Source organism: Poromitra crassiceps, assembly GCF_964638095.1.
Source record: "Poromitra crassiceps genome assembly, chromosome: 9".
Taxonomy (NCBI): Eukaryota; Metazoa; Chordata; class Actinopteri; order Beryciformes; family Melamphaidae; genus Poromitra; species Poromitra crassiceps.
Window position 1 is genome coordinate 37,465,842 of NC_139630.1, and position 23,309 is coordinate 37,489,150.

Sequence of the window (23,309 nt, forward strand, 5' to 3'; positions counted from 1 at the left end):
CTTGTATGGGAAGCTGATTACAAATGGAATCAGGTGACGTGAATAATTACTTTAAGACAATCCACCTGTGGACGTGGTTACACCCAAGCCTATAAAGCCCCTGTTAACCACGCCTACTTCGACTAAAGTTTCGATTGAACGAATCCCGAGCGGCCTCTGCTGGAGGGTAAACCCCTCTACTCAGAGAACCATGGTTACATCATGTAACCTTACGTTCTCTATCGTTATCGGGGTTTACCCTCCAATACAGAGATATGAATATATCTTGTATGGGAAGTGCTGTAAGACACACCGTGAGGGATAGAGCAGCACCAGCTCCCCCAGGAGGCTGAATCGTGGGAGCTTCGAATGAGACGTCACCACCACCAAGAGTGCTCTACAAAATCAACAAGTGCATCAACAACTACAGTATATACAAATGTACACTATGTACAAACCCCCCCCAAAGTCGGCCAGCTCCGCCAGACGCAGGATGCTGCCGGTTCGAGCCCTGGCGCCAGACGCTACCGAGGGCGAGTTGGCCCCGCAAGTCGCAAAGGCTCAACTAGGGGGGAGGTGAGGCCACTCAGACCAGCCCACACTGGGCTGACTGACAGGGAACCAAAACCATAAGTCACTACCGCCGGGCTCCGCCAAGCACTCGTTCACTGAACGACGTGCCTGCAGCCACATTGAATTGGTAGAATCGAGCAAATGTGGAAGGGGCCGACCAGGTGGCCGCCTCGCAGATCTCACCGAGAGACGCACCGCGCCACGCCGCCCAGGACGTAGCCATGCCCCGGGTCGAGTGTGCCCGCACCCCCGAAGGGAAGGGCATCCCAGCCCCCACATATGCCTGCTGGATAGCTTCCACAATCCAGTGGGAAAGACGGGCCTTAGACAGCGGCTGCCCCAGGCGGTCTGGCCTGAAACAGACGAACAACTGGTCAGTCTGCCTATGGCCCTGTGTCCGTTCCAGATACACTCTCAGTGTCCTGACCGGGCAAACCAGCGAGTGCCTGCGCTCCCCTTCCTCTGTCGGAGCAGAGTAGAGGGACCGGAGTTCTATGGCCTGGCTCGGCTGAGGGATGGACAAGACCTTAGGAAGGAATGCAGGGTTTGGTCGCAGGACTACCCCTGCCTCTTCAGGCAAAAATCTGCACAGGCCTTCATGCCCTGAGAGAGCATGGAGCTCCCCCACCCTCTTGGCCGTGGCCAGCGCCAACAGAAGGGCCGATTTGAAGGACAACCACTTTAGGTCCACTGACTCCAAGGGCTCAAATGGAGGTTCCTCCAGAGCCCCTAGAACCAGCTGCAAATCCCATGGTGGGAGAGACGGCCTACTGCGTAGGCCGACGCGTCTCCTAGCGCCCTTGAGGAACTGGGATATCAGCTTGTCTACCTCCTCAGACAACCGATACTTCCCAACTCGAGCTGCCTTGATTGCCGCCACCATACCCCTGAGGGTGGACGGCGACTTCCCGGCATCCAAAAGCCCTTGTAGGAACTGCAGAACGGCTGGGGCAGAGGATGTAAGCGGGTCAATCTGGTGCACCCTGCACCAGGCCGCAAAGGCCCTCCATCTGAAAGCATAGAGTGCTCTCGTCGATGGTGCCCGAGCCTCTTGCAGTGTACTGACCACCGAAGGAGACAGCCCCATAGCTAATAGTTCGGTCCCCTCAGGGGCCACGCCCAGAGCTTGAGCCCCTGGGGAAAGGGATGAACCAGAGCACCTTGTGCCTGGGACAGCAAGTCCCGCCGCACTGGAAGCTCCCATGGGGTACCGTCCAGCAGTGGCGGGATATCCGAGAACCAGGTCATGTGTGGCCAACACGGGGCCACCATGACCAGCCTCATCACCTCCAACCGTACCCTCTGTAGGAGGGCCGGGAGGAGAACAAATGGGGGGAAAGCGTACAGCAGGACGCGTGGCCAAGGGTGAGCCAAGGCATCCACTCCGAGGGGAGGATTGTCCTTCCCTAGCGAGAAGAACAGGGGACAGTGGGTGGATTCCTGTGATGCAAACAGGTCGACCTCTGCCCGTCCATAGCGGAGCCAAATCTCCGCGACCACCTGGGGGTGCAGCCGCCACCCCCCTGGGTCCGGACCCCCCCTGGACAGCTGATCTGCTGCCCAATTGTCCAGCCCTGGCACATGGACTGCCCTCAGGGAGAGAACCCTGGGGTATGCCCAAAGCCAAAGCCGACGTGCCAGCTCGCAAAGGCGAGGGGAAACCAACCCCCCTTGCCTGTTGATGTAAGCAGCCGCTGCCACACTGTCTGTCTTCACCAACACGTGTTGGCCTTGCAGGAATGGCAAAAAATGCCGAAGGGCCAGATGGACCGCTGTCAGCTCTAGCATGTTGATGTGCTGGGTGGTGTGAGGCTTGCTCCAGCGACCGCTGGCACCGTTTCCTCTGAACACAGCACCCCAGCCCGTCAGTGAAGCATCTGTCAACACCAGTTGACGATGTGTCACTGGGCCGAGCACACTCCCCCTGCTGAGATTCCCGTCGTCCTCCCACCAATGGAGGGCCGCCCGCAACCGCCTGGTGACGAGCACAGTGGAACTTAGGTGACTCCTGGGGCTCAAGCCCAGACCCAGGAGGCACCTTTGTACCGGCCGCATGTGTAGGAGGGCCAACGGGACAGCTTGGACCGAAGACGCCATCAGGCCCAAGAGGCGGAGACACAGCCTCCATGTGACTCCGGCCCCCAGCCTGAATTGGGAGAGGCAAGCCCTGAGGGATAGCTGCCTCTCCTGTGTCAGTGACAACAGCGCAGCCTGGGAATCCACCACTAGGCCCAGGAACTGCGTCTTCTGTGAAGGCTCCAGCCTGCACTTCCCCGGATTGAGCCGCAGGCCAAGCTGCTGCACGTGCTCCAAGAGGATGGACAGATGAGCCCGACACTGAACTTCTGAGCGTGCGCACAGGAGCCAGTCGTCTAGATAGTTCAGGATTCGTATCCCCTTCCGTCGCAGAGGCGACAAAACGGCGTCCATGCACCTGGTAAAGGTGCGGGGAGCCAAGGAGATTCCGAACGGCAGGACCCGAAACTCGTACTCCTTGCCGTCGAACGCGAACCTGAGGAACCGCCAATGCCCTTCCCAGATCGGAATCTGGAAGTAGGCATCCTTTAGGTCTATGGTGACAAACCAGTCCCCTCTGCAGATGGACTGTCGCACCCTCGGGATGGTCAGCATCTTGCACGGCAGACGCCTGAGATGTCTGTTGAGACCCCTTAGATCTAAAATGGGGCGTAGTCTCCCATCCTTCTTGGGGATAAGGAAATACCGGGAGTAAAATCCAGCCTGTTTGTTGCCCTGAGGCACCTCCCTGATGGCTCCCTTCTCCAACAGGGTAGAAACCTCGGCCTGGAGCACTGCCTTGTGCTCCGCGCCCACCACCGTGACAACCGTTGGGGTCCTCGAGGTCGGAGGCCGACGAGCAAACTGAATACGATACCCCTGGGTCATGGTCGAAACCACCCAGGGGCTCGCCTGCAGTGACCTCCAAGCCACAAGACCCACCCGGGCTTGCTGGAGGCAGGCTGGACGTAAACTGGCGTCAGGAAGAAGGCGGAGGCCTAGGCTTGCTGCCGCCTCTGCCTTGCTTGCCCCTGACCGGCCTCCTGACTGCGTTGCCGTGCCCACGGCGCGCATCCAGAGTGGCCCTCAGGTCATTTGGGCCCCAGCCCGACCTCTGTGTCTGTGCGGGGGCTTCCTTCCTCCTGCCCCCCGACTGTCTGGACCACCTGGGGGTCAGTGCATCGGAAACCTCCTTAGCACAACGACGGGCCTCCTGGCCCTGCTGCAACAAAGCAGTGGCACCAGGACCAAACATGGCTGATGGCGCAACCGGCAGCCGCAAGAGGGCTCTCTGGTCCTCTGATCGCAACTTGGACCGGGACAGCCACAGTTGGCGCCTTGCAACCCAGAGTGCCGACACACCCTTACCGGCAGTCGACACCTGCTCTTTCATCAGCTGTGACAAGACTGATGAAACCAGTTGTATCTCAGCATTGAGATGAGCATCGAACCCGGTGCTCAGCTCGCGGACCAGCTTTCTCTGATACAATGCTAGTATGGACCCAGTATTGGCCAACCGTGCCTGAACTGCTACCGGCCTATGCACCTTAGCCAGTGCGGCATCGAGCATCTTACAGTCCCCCGTTGGAGTAGTCGGCCCCAGCACTGGGCTGGCCGGGAACAAAAGAGCTGATATGGCTTGGTCCAGCTGAGGCAATGGGCCACAGCCCACCTTACCCCTATCCTGCATGGCAGACAGCCGCCTGTTGGTAGAGGTAAAGGAGAGTGCAGCCATGGGTGTTGCAAACCCAGCCTGCATTAGGTTCTCCACTTCCGGGAGGAGAGGCACCTCAAATGGCACCTCCGGACCTGGCGCGTCCTCATCATCGAAGCGCGAGGGAGGAGGGGCTTGGCCCGCGGCGGACTCCAGTCCCAAAGCTTGGGAAGCCCTGACCATCAGACCCTGGAATCGCTTGCGTTCACTGGTCTGTTCGCCCTCTGCAACGGACCCCTCAATGAGGCCCCCCTCATCTGATAACCCCTCTATGTCGACATCCTCCTCGACATCCTCCTGATCACCAGCCTCAATCCTGATGCTGTCATCTGGTAAAAATGTCCTAAGTAAGGGAAAGGGGCGGGGATCCCCTGAGGAACCACCCCCACTCCCCCCCGCTTTACGGTGCTTAACCTGCTGGGGCGGAGCAGACTGTGCTACAGCAACCCGCCTGCGCTTACCCCCAAACACACAAAGCCGAGCCTCCAGGGATCGTGCTGGCAAAATGAAACAATCCATACAGGAGGAGGGATTAGCAACCGCTTCAGAGGCATGTTCCTCTCCCAGACAACGCACACACACATCATGCCCATCTTCAGTGGGCAGCTGCACTCCACACACCACACAGACATGGCTCATAGATGCCATAGCTTCCTTTCCTTTTAATGATTTTATTTTGAAAGAAGAGAGGAAGTGCTAAGCCAGTGTAACTGCGCTTGCTGCCAACTTGACACACATGCACAGTCCACCAAACCTCGCGATAGGCCCCGCCATCGCGAGACTAACAACACGGAAGAGCTCTAAAAGTTTTAGCTCCAGTCTGTGTGTTTTGGTGTGTTTTTGTGTACCGTTGTTACTGCCCGGGCTAATTGTTCGCCAGACAGAAGCCGCGGCCAGAGAGAGAGAGAGAGATAGAGAGAAAGCTGACAACGAACCCGCGGACCTGCTCTCGTTGTCCTGATTAGGGAGCCGAGAGAGGACCAAGCGCCGCAGGACACGGAAGCCTCCAGAAACCTGGAGACAATATGTCAGCGCCGAGGAAGTTGTGTTTAGCGTTATATAGGAGACGGACAACACCCTCGCGGACCTGCTCTCACTGTCCAGTTACGGAGCCGAGAAACAAGACCGTCACCTAGCGCCCCAAGACATGGAAGCCTCCAGAAACCTGGAGACAATATGTCAGCGCTGAGAAGTTTGTGCTCACCCCGACAACAGCCGCCACGAGAGGCAATCGTCCTCTCTCCCACCACCGAAGGTAAGAGGCAAGGCTGTTTACGAGAGAGTCAGAATATAATAGATAAGATTTTTGATTGTCTCAGACAGAGCGACCACACGTCACGCTGCTCCAGTGAAATCGAAAAAGTCGAAGTAGGCGTGGTTAACAGGGGCTTTATAGGCTTGGGTGTAACCACGTCCACAGGTGGATTGTCTTAAAGTAATTATTCACGTCACCTGATTCCATTTGTAATCAGCTTCCCATACAAGATATATTCATATCTCTGTATTGGAGGGTAAACCCCGATAACGATAGAGAACTCTGCTTTCAGAACAAAATAACGCAAGACAACATAATCCCAATACAGATGAAAGAAAGCATTGTTGTGCCTACGTGCCAATGAGCAATTTGAAGCCATACATGTGTAAACACTCAGGGTGGATAGGAAACTTTCATAAACAATGCACTTCATCTAATGTTTGTCAATTTGTTCATGCTGCAGTGCCAATGCTCCAGTTCCGGTACCACAGAGAATTACACTCCAATATGTCTTGAATGTAGACTGTGTTTAAATGTAGACTGGTGTGATGCATCCATACCCAATTTAGATGCATCTCCTGTCTGCACTCTTTTTTTTAATGTCTAAAGATGGTTATTCTTTATGGAGCGTGATCTCTATGATATAAGAATGCTTGCAGCTTATGCTCTATTAAAACGGTGTCTGATAAAGACTGCATATCCCATGTTGCACCGGAGTTTGCCATAATGAAGTATGTCACCCCACATCATCAGCACATGGTTTTCAGTGAATTCATTCTTCTGAATCGTCCATTGTAGCTCTTCCAGGGCCTCACAGCCTTGAATCTTTTAGTTCACAAGTTCAAGATGAGTGCCCAGTTGCACAAAGCACCTTAGGTTAAGATTTCTCTTAGAGTCAGAGTTAAGCTGTCCATAAAATAGAATCGGCTTCACAAAACACCTTTAAATCTTGTGCTTATGTTTTCCTTAAAATGTTTAACCTTATGGAGAAGATTTAAAGGTGTTTTGTGCAGCCGATTTTATTTTATGGACACCTTCTGACTCTAAGGGAAATCTTAACCTGAGGTGCTTTGTGCAACGGGGGCCCAGGTCTCAAATGATCAACTGTCCCCCCTTTGCCTTGAGTACCTGGTAACTGACACATAACTCAATCAGTCCATCCATCAGTGGAGCTTCTGAGCCATAAGATGATTTGCTGATGCATTTTCTGTTGAGTGAGTCCCTTCACTCAGATGCAAACCAGAAGAAGTCAAAGCATTCAACAGTCTGGATGGATCCTGTGTCCTGTTTTGATGCCAAATTGCAGATTCGAATCTGGCTCATGAACTTTGTCACACATAATGTAAACCCCAACTGTCCATTCTATACTATCCAATGTACCACGACACCAATGTCATAAAAAAAGGCCTACCCAGATATGCGCACATATGAACCATATCATGAACCAAAACACAGTAGTGTACTAGTGACTGCAGCAGTATGATGTCAAAATATAAGTGATGTGATGTAGATTTGGTGGTGTAGAGGGACATCTTGTGGCAGAATTCGAGTATTGCACTTTGAGCTGTTCCACGTCCCACACATTCTGCTCTCTACTGGGCGCTCATCCTCCCCATGGATGTATTAAAAGAACGGCTCCTCCCCCACAGCGTGACCGTCCGCCATTATGTACTTTGAATTCACAGAGGCAACATCTCCGTACACATAGAGGTAAGAGTTCACGTTTAAATATATTTATGCCATCAAATCGAGTGATGGGTGAGGATGAGGGGGAAATTGCGAGGGAGTGAAATTGAAAATGAAGACTCTAGAGCAGTTGAAAACGCTAGTTCCAGTGAAAACGCGAAGGAGTCTGGAGAGAATCCTGTTGGAATGAGAGCAGTGACGAGGAAAGTTTGTGGAGTGGGAGCTCTAAAGTCTCACGAGGAGCAGCATGGTTATAATTGATTGTCCAAGTGACATAACAGGGATAAGCCCTCGATATAACAGAGTATAGAGATCACAGCTGTGTGGAATGCTTCCTTCTTGGACGTGAAGCAAGAACAAGGGCAAATTTGGCCCAGGACCACGTGCGGCGTGTAGCAATCGTGGGGGCAGGCATACCTGTGACTTGGACACATTATCAAGATACAGCTGTGGCGAAAATGTAGCGAAATGCCTTGCTATCAATTGTTATTGCTAACAATGGCTAGCCTGGCTAGTGACTGGATCTGACAATGTGATGTCATTTAGCCTCCACATCCCAGTTATTTTGTGATAAAGGAATGCACCATTAACCAGAAATCGCAGCCATTTAAATTTTTGGTTCTTCAGTGGAAAAAGCTATGGGTTTAGAATGGGGATTTCACTTAAATGCATCAAATAAGGTCTGTGGTTAACACAAGTTTATGGGAGCACAAATTTCGGTTCAGCAGGATAATCATCACAAACATTAATCACTGTTATGCCTTTTGAAGCATTTTCTAAAAAATCGTTAAAATAACACATTTACGTTCCAAACTTCCAAGTCATAAAAGTTATTCACGTTTTTAAAGATGCGCAAGCTACATCGGAAATTATTACTTTGACCCATCTAAAATCATGTAACTCATAACCCGTCTGTGACCTAGTTCCTGTGTCCGCCTGTTCCTAATTTAGCCTTCCTACATGAAATGCTGTTGTAGTGGAGGCCAGCGTTGTCGTAGGCTACTTGGCTCAGGCTAGACTGCCGTAACATGTGGCACGAGTCACATGATTTTAGATGCGTCAAAGGAATATTTCCGGTGTATCTTACACATTCTGTGGCCAGACGAGTTAAGTTAAGTTATCCTTTATTTATCCCCTTGGGGAAATTCATCCTCTGCATTTGACCCATCCTCTACTAGGAACCTTCCTAGAACTAGGAGCAGTGGGCAGCCGCTGTGCAGTGCCCGGGGACCAACTTAGTTCTTTCGCCATTGCCTTGGTCAGGGGCACTGGCAGGAGTATTAACCCTAACATACATGTCTTTGATGGCGGGAGGAAACCGGAGCACCCAGAGAAAACCCACACGAACACGGGGAGAACATGCAAACTCCACACAGAAAGTTGTAATATATTGTCGTGTCTTTGTGTCATTAATAAACCAGAATCAGAATTATTTTATTCTGCCATAGTATGTGTGCACATACACGGAAATTGTCTTGGTGTAGAAGGTGCACACACATTACATATTTGATATATAAACCACTCAGTACAATACAAAAAAGAAAAATACAATAACAACACAATAGATATGCATACGTTTAAACATTATACAAGGTATGGACAGAGTATTTAGAGCCAAATGTGGCAGAGTACAAATTTAGCAAGGCAAAGTGACAGTTACAGTACAAGGTTGGCAGTAGTACAGTTTCCAGAGTTGACAATTTTAGCAAAATATATACACGATACAAGTAAGAGTTAGCATGTTCTATTTACAGGTTATATGCATGGATTGCATCGTATTGCACATAGAGATGTAACGGTATGAAAATCTCACATCACGATTATTGTGACCAAAATTATCACGGTTATCGTATTATCACGGTATTAGTAAGAAATTGCTGAAAATGTTCAAAAAGTACTGAGAGACTCACTGAAATCATTTTACGGCGTTTTACATTGAAAACTCACACCCGAAAAGGATTGATACTCACTGAAATCATTTCTCAAAGGCTGCACGTTTGCATCTGGGAGACTGTTGCCAACTTTGGTTGATGACGGTCGGACAGTATTACCATGTTTTTCAATGCACTGCAATCACGGTACCACGGTTTTAACGATAATGAAAATTTGAAATGGTACAGTTATCGTAAGGAATTTTATCACGGTTATCATTAAAATCGGTTATCGTTACATCCCTAATTGCACATGTTAACTGCCTAGGGTGGTGGTGGGCGGGAGCACACTCATTGCCAACCTGCATGCATTTTTGTCAGTTAAAACTACACAAAACGGCATTGATGCCTGTGAACTCAATGGTGCACATGCAATATCTAAGCGTGTCCTGTGTTGTGAATCCTACTGCACCCTGTGCTGTGGCGATAATCTGACCAATCCAATCGATGAAAGGAGTGAGTAGCCAATCAGAGGCAGAGAAGGGCGGGTCATGACTTTGCCTTCAACTGTATGCTTCAACTCCTTGCCGTGGGAGTGTAAACAGTTGTTGTTTTTCGCCTCTCAAACATGGCTGCTGCGGTCTTCATAGTACTCAAACTATTTCCCCAAGGTTGGCAGGTCTGCATTGCCGATCTATCGTATACTGACGCACATAAACACGTTCAGCCGTGCATCCGCTGACGTAATGTCTCATCCTACGGGGTGAATACGATTGAAACACCACCCCGTCGGGAAACGTGAGGGGATGTCACCAAGCGACCCCGAAATAAGTGTCCTTTCCGTGACATTGTGACTGACTGACTGACTGACTGACTCGGTGAAAAGGGCTCCTGTAGACCAGCGTGTGTGTTCTGACTTAACCTCGGCTAAGTGTAGTGTGAAAAGCCTTGTAGATTGCTAATATTTGTATACCTTCAAACCTATTTATGATTATCTCAATACATTTTAACTATCTTCAATTTTGAACAATTTCCCAAAGAGTTTGAGACCTCAATTTGTAATTAAATTGTATATGACTGATTTAATTTAACCAGGTATGTAGTGCTATCTGGGGAACTGGGGTGCACCTAGTGTTGTATGAGGAACAACCCCCCCCCCCCCCCCCCCTATTTTACTATTGTAAAGACAAACCCTTGGAGAAAAAGTGTGGGAGCTCCGCTCCCACAGCACTACACTCCTGAATTGAACCTTGTTGTACCTACAGAGCTGCTTGGTGGGAGGACAGACATCTGGCGTAGAAGGGCAGGAGCATTGTCGAAATGAATTCTTCAGAAGAAGAGGTGAGAAAAATATCACTGTTGTATCGCTGACATTGAAACACACACACACACACACACACTGTGCCCCCCTGTTCTAATTCTTTCTTTGTCTTCTTCTTCTTTCTGGAAACAGAGAGACACCAAGAGACCCAAACACATTCACACTGGAGAGAAGCGCTACCACTGTGAACAATGTGGAAGCAGTTTCAGTCTGTTAGGTAACCTAAAAAGACATCAACGCATTCACACTGGAGAGAAGCCCTACAACTGTGACCAATGTGGAAGCAGTTTCAGTCAGTTAGGTCACCTAAAAATACATCAACGCACTCACACTGGAGAGAAGCCCTACAACTGTGCCCAATGTGGAAGCAGTTTCAGTCTGTTATGTAGCCTAAAAACACATCAACGCATTCACACTGGAGAGAAGCCCTACCACTGTGACCAATGTGAAAGCAGTTTCAGTCACTTAGGTCAACTAGAAACACACAAACACACTCACACTGGAGTGAAGCCCTACCACTGTGACCAATGTGGGAGCAGTTTTAGTCGGTTAGGTAGCCTAAAAACACATCAACGCATTCACACTGGAGAGAAGCCCTACAACTGTGACCAATGTGGAAGCAGTTTCAGTCAGTTAGGTCACCTAAAAATACATCAACGCACTCACACTGGAGAGAAGCCCTACAACTGTGCCCAATGTGGAAGCAGTTTCAGTCTGTTATTTAGCCTAAAAACACATCAACGCATTCACACTGGAGAGAAGCCCTACCACTGTGACCAATGTGAAAGCAGTTTCAGTCACTTAGGTCAACTAGAAACACACAAACACATTCACACTGGAGTGAAGCCCTACCACTGTGACCAATGTGGGAGCAGTTTCAGTCTGTTAGGTGACCTAAAAAGACATCAACGCATTCACACTGGAGAGAAGCCCTACAACTGTGACCACTGTGGGAGCAGTTTCAGTCGGTTAGGTAGCCTAAAAAGACATAAACGCATTCACACTGGAGAGAAGACCTACAACTGTGACCAATGTGGAAGCAGTTTCAGTCAGTTAGGTCACCTAAAAATACATCAACGCACTCACACTGGAGAGAAGCCCTACAACTGTGCCCAATGTGGAAGCAGTTTCAGTCTGTTATGTAACCTAAAAACACATCAACGCATTCACACTGGAGAGAAGCCCTACAACTGTGACCAATGTGAAAGCAGTTTCAGTCACTTAGGTCAACTAGAAACACACAAACACATTCACACTGGAGTGAAGCCCTACCACTAGGGATGCACGATATATCGGCAATCATATCGGTATCGGCCGATGTTAGTCATTTTTTAACATATCGGTATCGGTCCGATGTTGCAATGTTAATATCGGTTATCATTATCAGCCAAATTCTTCACATTGAGATGAAATAATGCAGTAAATCTATGATTTATGGGCTTTTCCAAAGGTTTTGGAAATAAAGAAATGCATTACTTTTTCAAATTTAGTGTTTACGTGTTTTTCAGTATGTACAAAATGTGATTATCATAGAAATGTGGTTTTATACAGATCATATCGACATCGGTAAACATTGGTTATCGGCCATAACAGCAATGTTAATATCGGTTATCGGCATCGGCCAAAATTTTCATATCGGTGCATCCCTACCTACCACTGTGACCAATGTGGGAGCAGTTTCAGTCAGTTAAGTAGCCTAAAAACACATCAACGCATTCACACTGGAGAGAAGCCCTACCACTGTGACCAATGTGGGAGCAGTTTCAGTCAGTTAGGTCACCTAAAAGGACATCAACGCATTCACACTGGAGAGAAGCCCTACAACTGTGACCAATGTGGGAGCAGTTTCAGTCACTTAGTTAGCCTAAAAACACATCAACGCATTCACACTGGAGAGAAGCGCTACCACTGTGAACAATGTGGAAGCAGTTTCAGTCAGTTAAATAGCCTAAAAACACATCAACGCATCCACACTGGAACGGGCTACTGGTGTGACAGCTGTAAAAAAATGTTCCCTCAGTCATCTGGTCTGAAGAAACACCACTGCATCTAACCTGCTGAAGAGTGCCTCCACTGTCTGCAGGGGGAACAAACTTCTCTCTGTCCAACCAAACATGTAATGAATCAAAGTTCAGTGACAGCAGAGAATATGCATAATTATGTTTGTTTCTCAGCCATACATCTTCACATTGCAATGCTAGAATGTCATTACAAAGTAAATGGAGAGCTTGTGAAACTGTGATGGTAGAATAAAGCAGAATAACATGGAGTTAATATCACCATTATTTTTTTCTGACCCACCATACAGAGCGTCATATTTTGTATTAATATTGACATATTGAATTCAGATATATTGTCCCTAAAGTTTACTAACATGAATTAAACAAGAACAGTTTAAAGAATTTAAAGCCCATCTCTTCAAGTGTATTACTTCTAGCCTGGCATTAACTAAAGTGAGTTACGTCACAACAAGCATTACCTATGACATGAATAATCTGTGGCAGCATATTTGAATATTAACGTCTTCATCTATTGTTTAATTGATAAGGCACCGCTCAGATGTTTTTGTTGCCAACAGTATGGATGGACATGTCGCTGCAGTTTGTAAAAGAGTGAGGAGATGTGGAAGGTTTGGGATGGAGAAATTTACTTGGGTGTTGCAAGCCGCCAATAGTGGCCCAAACCCGGGTAGAGGAGATCCAGGCAGTGGTGGGGTCGACCTGGGTGTTGCAACCCGCCAGCAGTGCACCAAAGTCGGGTAGAGGGAGATCCAGGGCATGTGGGGGTTGAACCCCTACATACAGCGTGCTTCTACCATGTACCTCCTGCAAGCCGAAGAGGATTACCAGGAGTCCCTGGAACCGGAGGAGGAAGACCTCCACAACCTGTTGCTTCATCCTCTTCTCTGACGCAAACCTCATCTTCCATTCCCATGGCTTCCACCTCCAAGCAGCCCACCAAGTTAACGGTATACAGGAGGAAGTGGGAGCAGGAGGGCAGAGAGCTCCTCCGCCAGCAGCAGACCAACCTGCAGCACAACCCCGGGTGCTGGGGGCAGCCTGGAGACCCCCGTGACATCTTGTGGCAAGGCCAGGCACATGGACACCGGGCACGCCTACTACAAGGGCCAGTTCTACTGCGCCCTTAAGGACAGCCCGGGTGGGAGGAATGTGGACCAGTGGCTGGCACAGCAGAGGAAGCCAGCAGACCTTGGAAAGGTGCCCAGGTGCCTTCTGTGTGGCCACCTTGTGCTGGGCACAGCCAGCAAGCACAAGGTGCACGACTTCTGTGCCCAGTATAGCTGCTAGTCTAAAGAGCTGTGGCTGGCTGAGAGGAGAGTAGGCCACAGACATTTTGCTGTTTTATTGCAAGTATTTGTTTTTTCTTGCTTGTATTTTGGCTTTGTTTTCCTGTGTGTGTCATTCTAGTCTAGTTATAGGTTGGGTTTCTAAATATTATTCTTTGGTCGGTTCTTGCTGTGTGTTTACCAAATAAACATTCTTTATTTCTACCCCTCTGTCCTGTCTTTCATGATTACAGTTTTTTAATCAACTGTTTTGTATTTATATCATCACATAATAAAACAAGGATGATCAGAAAAATATTTGCCATATGATAGGATAGTCGTAGGCACATTACACCTAGCCTGGGTAAACCCAGCCGCCACGTGACCTGCTCTCAGTCATTACCTTGTGACTTGTAAGCAGGGTAAGCCTGAGAGCAGGTCACTGGGGGCTGGGTTTACCCAGGCTACATTACACCTTGCCTAAAAGACACCATGATACATATTCAGAATAGCTTTTGACTCGACTGTATGAATAGGAAGCAGGGCATTTCTCCCCCTGGAAATAGGTTCAAATGTAAAAGGTAAATAGGGTACATATTAACATGTAAATAAGGGGTTTGCCTGGCATTGTGTTATGAGCAGGGGCTTTTACGCTTATCGGGAAATAGGCATTTCTAGGTAGCTGCCCATTTTTATACACTTAAAAGTCCATTCTCAGTGTGTATGTGCACTGGAGACTTCAGGTGTCCACATCACACTTTTGTAAGTTGAATATTGGACAGGGATTTGCTTCAAAAGTTGTGATGTCGTAACAAATCATGCTCGTAGGCCCACCCCTAAAAATATGATTTTCAATGAGCACAAAGAAACTTTCCACTTCCAGCAGGATGTGAATGTGAAAAGTTAAACAGCCTTCTAGTGTCAAACTCTGCACAAACATCATTCTATAACCAATTTAAAACTAACTTCACTGCGGTGCATCATCCTGCACAGTGAAGCTCAAGCATCCAACTGAAGAAACAAGAAGAAAATGCAAGGCAAAATGTGTTCTGGTTGATATTATTTTGTATTCCCTTGCGGGTACAACATAAATATTCAAACATATAAACATGAATTGCATAATGCAACACTTGTTGGTAAACAATATCCGCAGTGACAATAAGGAGGTAACATTCATCACTTTACAACCATCTTGAGCTGAAAAGGAGAGATAAAGTCAGTTGACATCAGTAAAAATGTCAATACAAGGCAGTGGCTAAAGGAACATGCTGATCAGATTTCATTTTAATATACAATATTAAAATGTAGTGTTTTTTGTTGTTGTTTATAATGTGTTACCTGATCCAGCCAGAAAACAACCGTTGGTCCATAAAGCTCTGCTTTCAGAACAAAAGAACGCAAGACAACATAATCCCAATACAGATGAAAGAAAGCATTGTTGTGCCTACGTGCCAATGAGCAGTTTGAAGCCATACATGTGTAAACACTCAGGGTGGATAGGAAACTTTCATAAACAATGTACTTCATCTAATGTTTGTCAATTTGTTCATGCTGCAGTGCCAATGCTCCAGTTCCGGTACCACAGAGAATTACACTCCAATATGTCTTGAATGTAGACTGTGTTTAAATGTAGACTGGTGTGATATGCATCCATACCCAATTTAGATGCATCTCCTGTCTGCACTCTTTTTTTAATGTCTAAAGATGGTTATTCTTTATGGAGCGTGATCTCTATGATATAAGAATGCTTGCAGCTTATATGCTCTATTAAAACGGTGTCTGATAAAGACTGCATATCCCATGTTGCACCGGAGTTTGCCATAATGAAGTATGTCACCCCACATCATCAGCACATGGTTTTCAGTGAATTCATTCTTCTGAATCGTCCATTGTAGCTCTTCCAGGGCCTCACAGCCTTGAATCTTTTAGTTCACAAGTTCAAGATCAGGGCCCAGTTGCACAAAGCACCTTAGGTTAAGATTTCCCTTAGAGTCAGAGTTAAGCTGTCCATAAAATAGAATCGGCTGCACAAAACCCCTTTAAATCTTGTGCTTATGTTTTCCTTAAAATGTTTAACCTTATGGAGAAGATTTAAAGGTGTTTTGTGCAGCCGATTTTATTTTATGGACACCTTCTGACTCTAAGGGAGATCTTAACATAAGGTGCTTTGTGCAACGGGGGCCCAGGTCTCAAATGATCAACTGTCCCCCCTTTGCCTTGAGTACCTGGTAACTGACACATAACTCAATCAGTCCATCCATCAGTGGAGCTTCTGAGCCATAAGATGATTTGCTGATGCATTTTCTGTTGAGTGAGTCCCTTCACTCAGATGCAAACCAGAAGAAGTCAAAGCATTCAACAGTCTGGATGGATCCTGTGTCCTGTTTTGATGCCAAATTGCAGATTCGAATCTGGCTCATGAACTTTGTCACACATAATGTAAACCCCAACTGTCCATTCTATACTATCCAATGTACCACGACACCAATGTCATAAAAAACAGGCTCCAAGTCTAAGAGGATGCTTGTCTAAATCAGGTGTTTAAGTCCGGAGGGGCAGCCAGTGTCTGAGCTCATGGAAGAAGCGCTGTGCGTTTGTGACGTAGAAGTCGACGTTGTGCGAGAAGTCGGTGCAGATGTTGGAGTATGTGTCCACCAGGGTGCAGTAGAGAGCGGTCCCACCCACGCTGATCACCACGGTAACCAGACACAACAGCAGCAGGATCAGGCAGGAATCTCCACCACCCACCTCATCTGCATTACATACAAGTGAGAAATAGAGCACACAATAATATCCTTACATGAAGTACAGATGGCTGTTTTGAATGGATTTGTGTGTGTGTGTGTGTGTGTGTGTGTGTGTGTGTGTGTGTGTGTGTGTGTGTGTGTGTGTGTGTGTGTGTGTGTGTGTGTGCATGCGTGCGTGCGCGCGCGCGCGCGCGCGCGCGTGCGTGCGTGCGACGGCGTGTGTGTGCAGGTGCATGCCTGCCTACATGTGTTGATACCTTGCTCCATGCCGTCCTCTGGCTCGCTGAAGCGGACTTTGCGTTTGGAGTTGGTTTTTGTATTAACGGGGCTGCAGGGAGGCAAACCGTCGAGCGAGGCTCTCCTCCTCTTCAGGATGGACACCAGACCTTCTGGGGAGGAACTCTGCAAACGAAACAGAAACACGGGCGATGATCACGTTTGAGTATGGAAAAACAATACCTACTGGTAGCATGACAATCAGTTGTAGCAAATACACATAGCCTTCAGCTTTAGCTTGGAATGATCAAGAGCTCTTGGCTTGAGGACAGAAGGGACCTAATGGTAATAATAATAATAGATAATAATAATAATATAGAGCTTGAACATGCACTGCCTTGTATGTCATTAGCTGATGCTAAATTGTGAAGCGAACCCATCAGCAGAATACTGTGAGGTCTGTGCTTGTTATTAGTCAGTAAAGGAGCAGCAGTGTTTGGGCTGAGTTGGAGGGGAGCCACAGAAGCTTGGCTGAGCCTGGTAAAGCACTGCAGCAGCCCAGGTGGGACCACACAAAAGCATGAATCATTTTCTCTCTGCGTTGGAAAGGCGATGCAGGGCAGGCCTGATGTGGGCAGTGTTTCTCTCTGCTGGAAAAAAAAAGCATGACTGAACCACAGGAAGCTTTGTTTTGTCCTTGTTTTTCTTCTTCTGTTTTTCTTTTCCCCGCCTCAAAATATAGAAGTGGGTCAAAAAATAGATGGCATGTAAACGTTTTTACAAATAAATGACTATTGTAGACTGGAATAAGCTTTTAGTCAAAATAGAGAGGTATCATGAAGTTATCATTTTAGGAGGGGTATTATTATAGCCCTAGAAATTATTTATGAATGTATTGTGAGTTAATTTGATCGTTTCTGCTCCAAAATGAAGAATGACATTTCTACTGTAAGCCTACCATCTAAAAGCAAGCCTTACACACTGTAGTATTCTTGTTTCCTTAGAATTTTATTAAATGTCCTGTATGTCCCTATATCAATGTGAGTTTCTGTGTCACCATCTTATGTACTTATTTGTTATGTTACAGCACCATGTGACCAACATTATGAAGAAAAATCTGTGTACTTGTATATGTACTGTATACAGTAACAGTATACTGGCAATGAAGAGCATCTTATTTTGCTGTTTAAACTGCAATTACACACCACAGCCAACAGAGGTCAGTGATAATAAGAGAAATCCCTGACAGAGCTTTCAACACCACCCTCCCTGAGTGATGAAAACCTTTTGACCCATTTCTAATCTCCAGACTAACCGTGGAGTAGAAACAATAACACATGCAGTACAGCCATATGCAGATTATTGAAATGGGGTCATTTCCCTGGCTGTAAGCCTCATATGCTGCCATAGATAATGTATAGGCCAATTATTCTATGAAATCAATGGGTCAATATCATGCTCTTTCATCACATTCAGTAAACCCATGCAAGGCATATTTGGATATCATATTGGACTGGCTGTCTGCAAAAGATTCCGATATATTAAGCCACATTTAACTCTGATTTGTCCATATTATCACCGTAGAAATTGTGTTATTTAAAGGAGAATATTATGCAGTTTAAGAATTTGTTTTATTCTGTATATGTGAGCATGAACAGCTCTCTCTCCCAAAGCCATAAACCAGAGAACATGTCTTCCTGCAATATGATCAAGATGTAAACTCTGCAGCAGCTTCATACATAATTTTTTTTTTTTTTTTTTTTTTTTTCCCGATTTTTTTTTTTTTATCCCATTTTTATCCCCCGTTTTAGTGCTCATTTGAATTACTCAATCCTGGTTGCTACTCCATCCTCTGCCGATCTGGGGAGAGCCGAGACTGATTCCATGCATCCTCCGAGACATGGGCAGTCAAGTCAGCCGCTTCTTTTCACCTGCCCGAGGAAGCTTCACCGATAGGACATAGCACGTGGGAGGTTCACGCTATTCCAACCAGTTCCCCTCCCTCTGAACAGGCGCCCTTAACGATCAGAGGAGGAACCATATAAGCAACCAGGATGTTGCATGTTTTTGTGAAGGGGGTTCCTATATGAAGGAGACCCCCGGGAGGCACGGGGAGAACATGCAAACTCCACACAGAAAGGCCATTTTGCCGACCCCACCCGGGTGGTGGGCACTCGAGGACATGCGGACGGGCACGCATTCCTTCAGTGTTCACATCGGCCCAGGTGGGAATCGAACCCACGACCTTCGAGCTGTGAGGCGATAGTGCTTACCACTGCACCACCGTACCTCCCAGCTTCATACATAATTAATTAGCTAAAGATTGTCATGGTAGATTTTTTTTAGGGATACGATCAATTCAATCAATCGAGTCAATCCTGCTTTCATTGTCTATGGAACAGCTCTAGATTTAACATTTTGATAACTTTGCGTGTTTGAATCTGTAGCAATGTGATTTCTGGGAGACCGGATCAAGCCGTGACTGTGATTGAGAAAATAAAGCGGCCATGGCTGTGGAAATAAGGTTATTCTCTGTTTGTATCGCGGTTTGGTGTATTTCCTGGTCTGTGTTTACAATGCAGTATGTTGGCTGTGTGGCTCGCTATGCATGTCTCGATGGCAGACGAGTGTCTGGGGTTGCATAGTGTAGATGGCAGACGCTATATCAGAGCAATGCAAGTGTTTACGGTGGCATGGGAAGCCGTGGCTATGTGTTTTACAGACTGTTTACATTTTGACGTTACAGCTCCAACATGACATCTAGTGGGCAAAAATATTACAAACCGTGCCTTTAAGGTCAATAACGGTTTGCCCTAAAACTGGATTAGTGTTTCTTATCCTTTCTAATGTGGCCAACTCATCAGGACCAGGACCAACATTTCAGCGCTGTGCTGTACATCTAATTTAATCTTTCACTTGTCCCGTGAATCTAATTGTCTTGTTAGTTGTCCCAGTGTATAATAGAGGTATGAACAAGTATCTAGAATGTCACATGTAAAAAGCCTCCAAAAGCTTTTTGTTCATTCCAAAAGAAAGGATCCCCACCCAAACTTAACCAGGTCAAACCTCCATTGTATTACATAACAGCTGTGATCCTGGCCCCGCCCCCAACGCCTTCAGCCTGTACAGTTTATTTGGAATAGCTCTGGTTTCAGTCCCACCTCGAAGGCCCCCGCTCAATAACCAGTGCGTCTGGCTGCGTGTATTTCCCAAGTGTCAGGCCACACCAGTTAGCATGGGCGGGCCTGCTGAAGCTTTTGGAACGGCCTGATGTTGGCGATGATCTCACCAAGGGACCACAGAGATCTGTGACTCTGGGTCAGGATGTGGACATTTAAAAGAAAGTCTATTTTCTACAGAAAAGTCTATAGAAAGTGAAATAGTAGACAGTAAAGAAGGAAATGATAAAGGAGAGGAAGGATGGATGCACAGGAGGAAGGAAGGAAAGGTGAGAAAGTTAATGGATAAAAACCAGGGAAGTGTACTTAACACTTAACACATAGGCCAACTTCCTCAATAGCAGCCAGTTGATACCTTTATAGCATAACACTTTAGGGTAAATGCAAGTAAATGGAGTTTATCCCCGTCTTTGAAATGAGGCAAAGAGTTTACTCACCTATTTTCAGATCAACTGTATCAATAAATGAGGGGAAACAAGGTGGGTAAACTACCCAAGGTGAGTAGTATTTATTACCACTATACCCCTGATGACAACATTATCAAATCTCTGTGGCAACTACGTTAGGTCTACCAAAGTAAATGACCATGATACACAGAGACAAGCTATGGGTCTAATGCATCTCTCTGACAAGTCAAGGTTCAAGTAGAGGTTTTTCACTTTGTGTTGGGTGGATTTACACCTGGATTTTATGCACTTTCACTCTAGATTGATGACAATCCACTCATTCAAGATACATTTTACACTGGCAGGTGTAAAGAGTGTCAAACAGACAGACAGGCACAGAGACAGACAGACAGACAGGCACACAGACAGACAGACAGACAGGCACAGAGACAGACAGACAGGCACAGAGACAGACAGACAGACTGACAGACAGACAGACAGGCACAGAGACAGACGGACAGGCACAGAGACAGACAGACACAGAGACAGACAGACAGGCACAGAGACAGACAGACAGACAGGCACAGAGACAGACAGACAGACAGACAGGCACACAGACAGACAGACAGACAGACAGACAGACAGACAGGCACAGAAACAGACAGACAGACAGACAGACAGACAGACAGACAGACAGACAGACAGACAGACAGACAGGCACACAGACAGACAGACAGACAGACAGACAGGCACACAGACAGACAGACAGACAGACAGACAGACAGACAGACAGAATTCCTACCCCCTCGGTGTGCGACAGCTTGGCCAGGTCCTTGGCTGAAGCCTGTGGGACTCCTGCTGGCCACTCCACCTTCACCTCCTCCTCCTCTGGTGTCTCCTCACACAGCTCCTCCACCTCCTGCCCTTCCTCATACGTCTCTTCCTGCTCTTCCTCATCCTCCTCCTCACCTCCCTGCGGCTGGCCTGTGTGTGCTGAAGGGAGCTCTGATCCTGTCTTCATGCTTTGCTCTTCTTCCTCGTCCAGGTTTGTTGTTTCGGGCTTGTAAACTGAGATATGGGAAAGGCAAAGGCAATGGATTATTGATTGCTGATCATCAATCAGGCTTTTAGACTTCATATGAGCATATATATTGATGGAGAGGTGTTGTGTAGTTTAAAGAGCTAGTTCAGATTTTTTTGATGTGGGGTTGTATGAAAGTACTTGCTGAGTAAGATCAAAAGGAACTGCTGATTTGGACTAAAATGGCTGAGATGTTGGCAGGGTGTTGCAGTCCTCTGACTGCCTTGTAAATGTTGCAGCTGAATGATCTGTTAGTTCTCTTGTTATATTAGAAAGTCATACTTTGCTTGTTTACCTTTTCCATGGTGGGATGGCGGTGTCTCGTCCCTGTCCCATTGCCCCACACAGCTTAGAATGTCTTTCAGTGTTGCGTTTGTCATGCTCTGTTGGATCGAAGACAGTTGAGACAAATCGTCTTTTTATGTACAAAAAAGGCAAAGTTGGAAATTGATCTGAGAGAGAGGAAACCTACAAAAGAGATGGGGTCAAAATATCTCACCTTCTCGACATTGAGGGACGGTCTGAAGAAAGAGAGACCAAGAAGAGATACAAAAGAAAGATAAAAGCAGAGGGAAACAGACAGGATAGAGAGACAAGAGAGAGAAAGACAACGTTCAGAGAAGGTTAAGGGTGGGTGACTTCACATTTTTAAATGCTAAATTGGACACAGGCTGCCAAAGCTTCTGGCATCTGGTCTCCAGCTGAATAATATCCACCTACATCAAATAACCGTGCGCTGCAAAAACATACCAAGAGAAACACTGCATAGGTGGGGCACGTCTGACATGCAAACCTATCTGTCTAGTGAAAACCGACCTCCTGCAGATACTTGTATCTCCAAAAGTCACCTTTAGAGGGAGGGATATTGATTTTCCAATACATATCCATGTATTTTGTATCTCCAATATATTTTCAATGCATGATCAATGAGTTGATCCAGATCCTATCTGTCTTTTAACTGTTTTTCTTCACATGGGAGACAAAGCAGTTGATTACAGTGAGGCAAACTTGGTTCTAAAAGGTTTCTGTCTCACTCTGGCAGGACAACATAACAGCAAGAGAAGAGGACTCCTTTTTTTAAAGCATGTTTCTGCTGTGTGGATGTGAAGCGAGGCCTGGTTGTCTCTTCAAGCTTCCAGGCCCGATGTGACATTCACAAACACCATCAAAGCAGGTACATCAGAAAGTCCTGCTGAAATGCTCTGATCACACGCTGGGGAAGGAGGATTGTGGCTGTTCAAAAGAGAAGAAAAGACCTTTATGATTTGACCTTCCTTGCTGCTCCCTGTCTAATGGAAATACTATGGGCCTCTGTGTGTTTTTGTTTGTCAGAGGAAGAGGAAGCAACATTACAATCTCTCCTCTTGTTGTCACTCGTCCGACGTGGTGGCAACAGCTTCGTAGTTATTGGCAACCACTTTCAAAACATTCTGCAACAAGCCTCTACATGTATAAGAAAGTCGTAAACCTGTACCAAACCCTGCATGGCCTCAACAGAAAAATGCAAACCCTCCAGTCAGCTACAAGGAACTACACCTGTCTTGGTCAGGACCAAAACCTCACACCACAAGAACAGTTTCTTCCCATCTGTACATAACATTCTATTGTATTGTATTCTATTTTATTCTGTTTCATTGTATGGAACAGTCTTATAATGTTTGAATAATGTTTGATGCTTATGTTGATATTTTTCCATGCGTGATATTTTTCCATGAGTACGAGCAATTGTAGCATGTCCCACTTTCCCCTCGGGGATCAATAAAGTTTTTCTGATTCTGATTCTGATTCTGATCTGCAGCTCGCACAGTGATAACAGGTGAGGCTCACCCTGTAGGTGTATAATCTATGCCAGCGCCATCTAATAATGCTAACATTAACTCATTCATTCATTCATTGTTCATGGCTGGATTAGCTGGGATGTTAAAGTAGGTGTAGGTGAGCTTTGGAAGGTGATTCAAAAACCCTACGAAAAAACGAGATTGAAACGAATGAGCCAGAA

General features: G+C 46.8%; 2 protein-coding genes and 1 long non-coding RNA gene across 3 annotated transcripts in view; 1 reads left to right on the top strand and 2 right to left on the bottom strand.

Annotated features, from left to right (window-relative positions):
- Positions 1 to 616: 616 nt before the first annotated feature.
- LOC310782296 (integrase/recombinase xerD homolog) lies at positions 617 to 1,639 on the bottom strand (the record flags this gene model as incomplete). Its single annotated transcript, XM_083642972.1, has 1 exon — positions 617 to 1,639. The coding sequence occupies one exon, from the start codon at positions 1,637 to 1,639 to the stop codon at positions 617 to 619; it is 1,023 nt and encodes a 340-aa protein (XP_083499098.1).
- A 3,701-nt stretch (positions 1,640 to 5,340) lies between these two features.
- On the top strand, positions 5,341 to 10,616 carry LOC310782826. The gene is made up of 3 exons (XR_014553048.1): positions 5,341 to 5,537; positions 10,360 to 10,435; positions 10,548 to 10,616. It is a non-coding gene; the product is annotated as an uncharacterized lncRNA (long non-coding RNA).
- A 4,239-nt stretch (positions 10,617 to 14,855) lies between these two features.
- Positions 14,856 to 23,309, bottom strand: part of cnstb (consortin, connexin sorting protein b) — a 14,963-nt gene continuing 6,509 nt past the window's right edge. The window contains exons 6-10 of the mRNA XM_083643175.1: positions 21,810 to 21,831; positions 21,606 to 21,693; positions 21,032 to 21,297; positions 16,706 to 16,850; positions 14,856 to 16,454 (exon numbers count right to left, since the gene is read on the bottom strand). Of these exons, the coding sequence (XP_083499301.1) occupies positions 16,243 to 16,454; positions 16,706 to 16,850; positions 21,032 to 21,297; positions 21,606 to 21,693; positions 21,810 to 21,831 (733 nt within the window). The 3' untranslated portion in view covers positions 14,856 to 16,242. The remainder of the gene's footprint in view (positions 16,455 to 16,705; positions 16,851 to 21,031; positions 21,298 to 21,605; positions 21,694 to 21,809; positions 21,832 to 23,309) is intronic.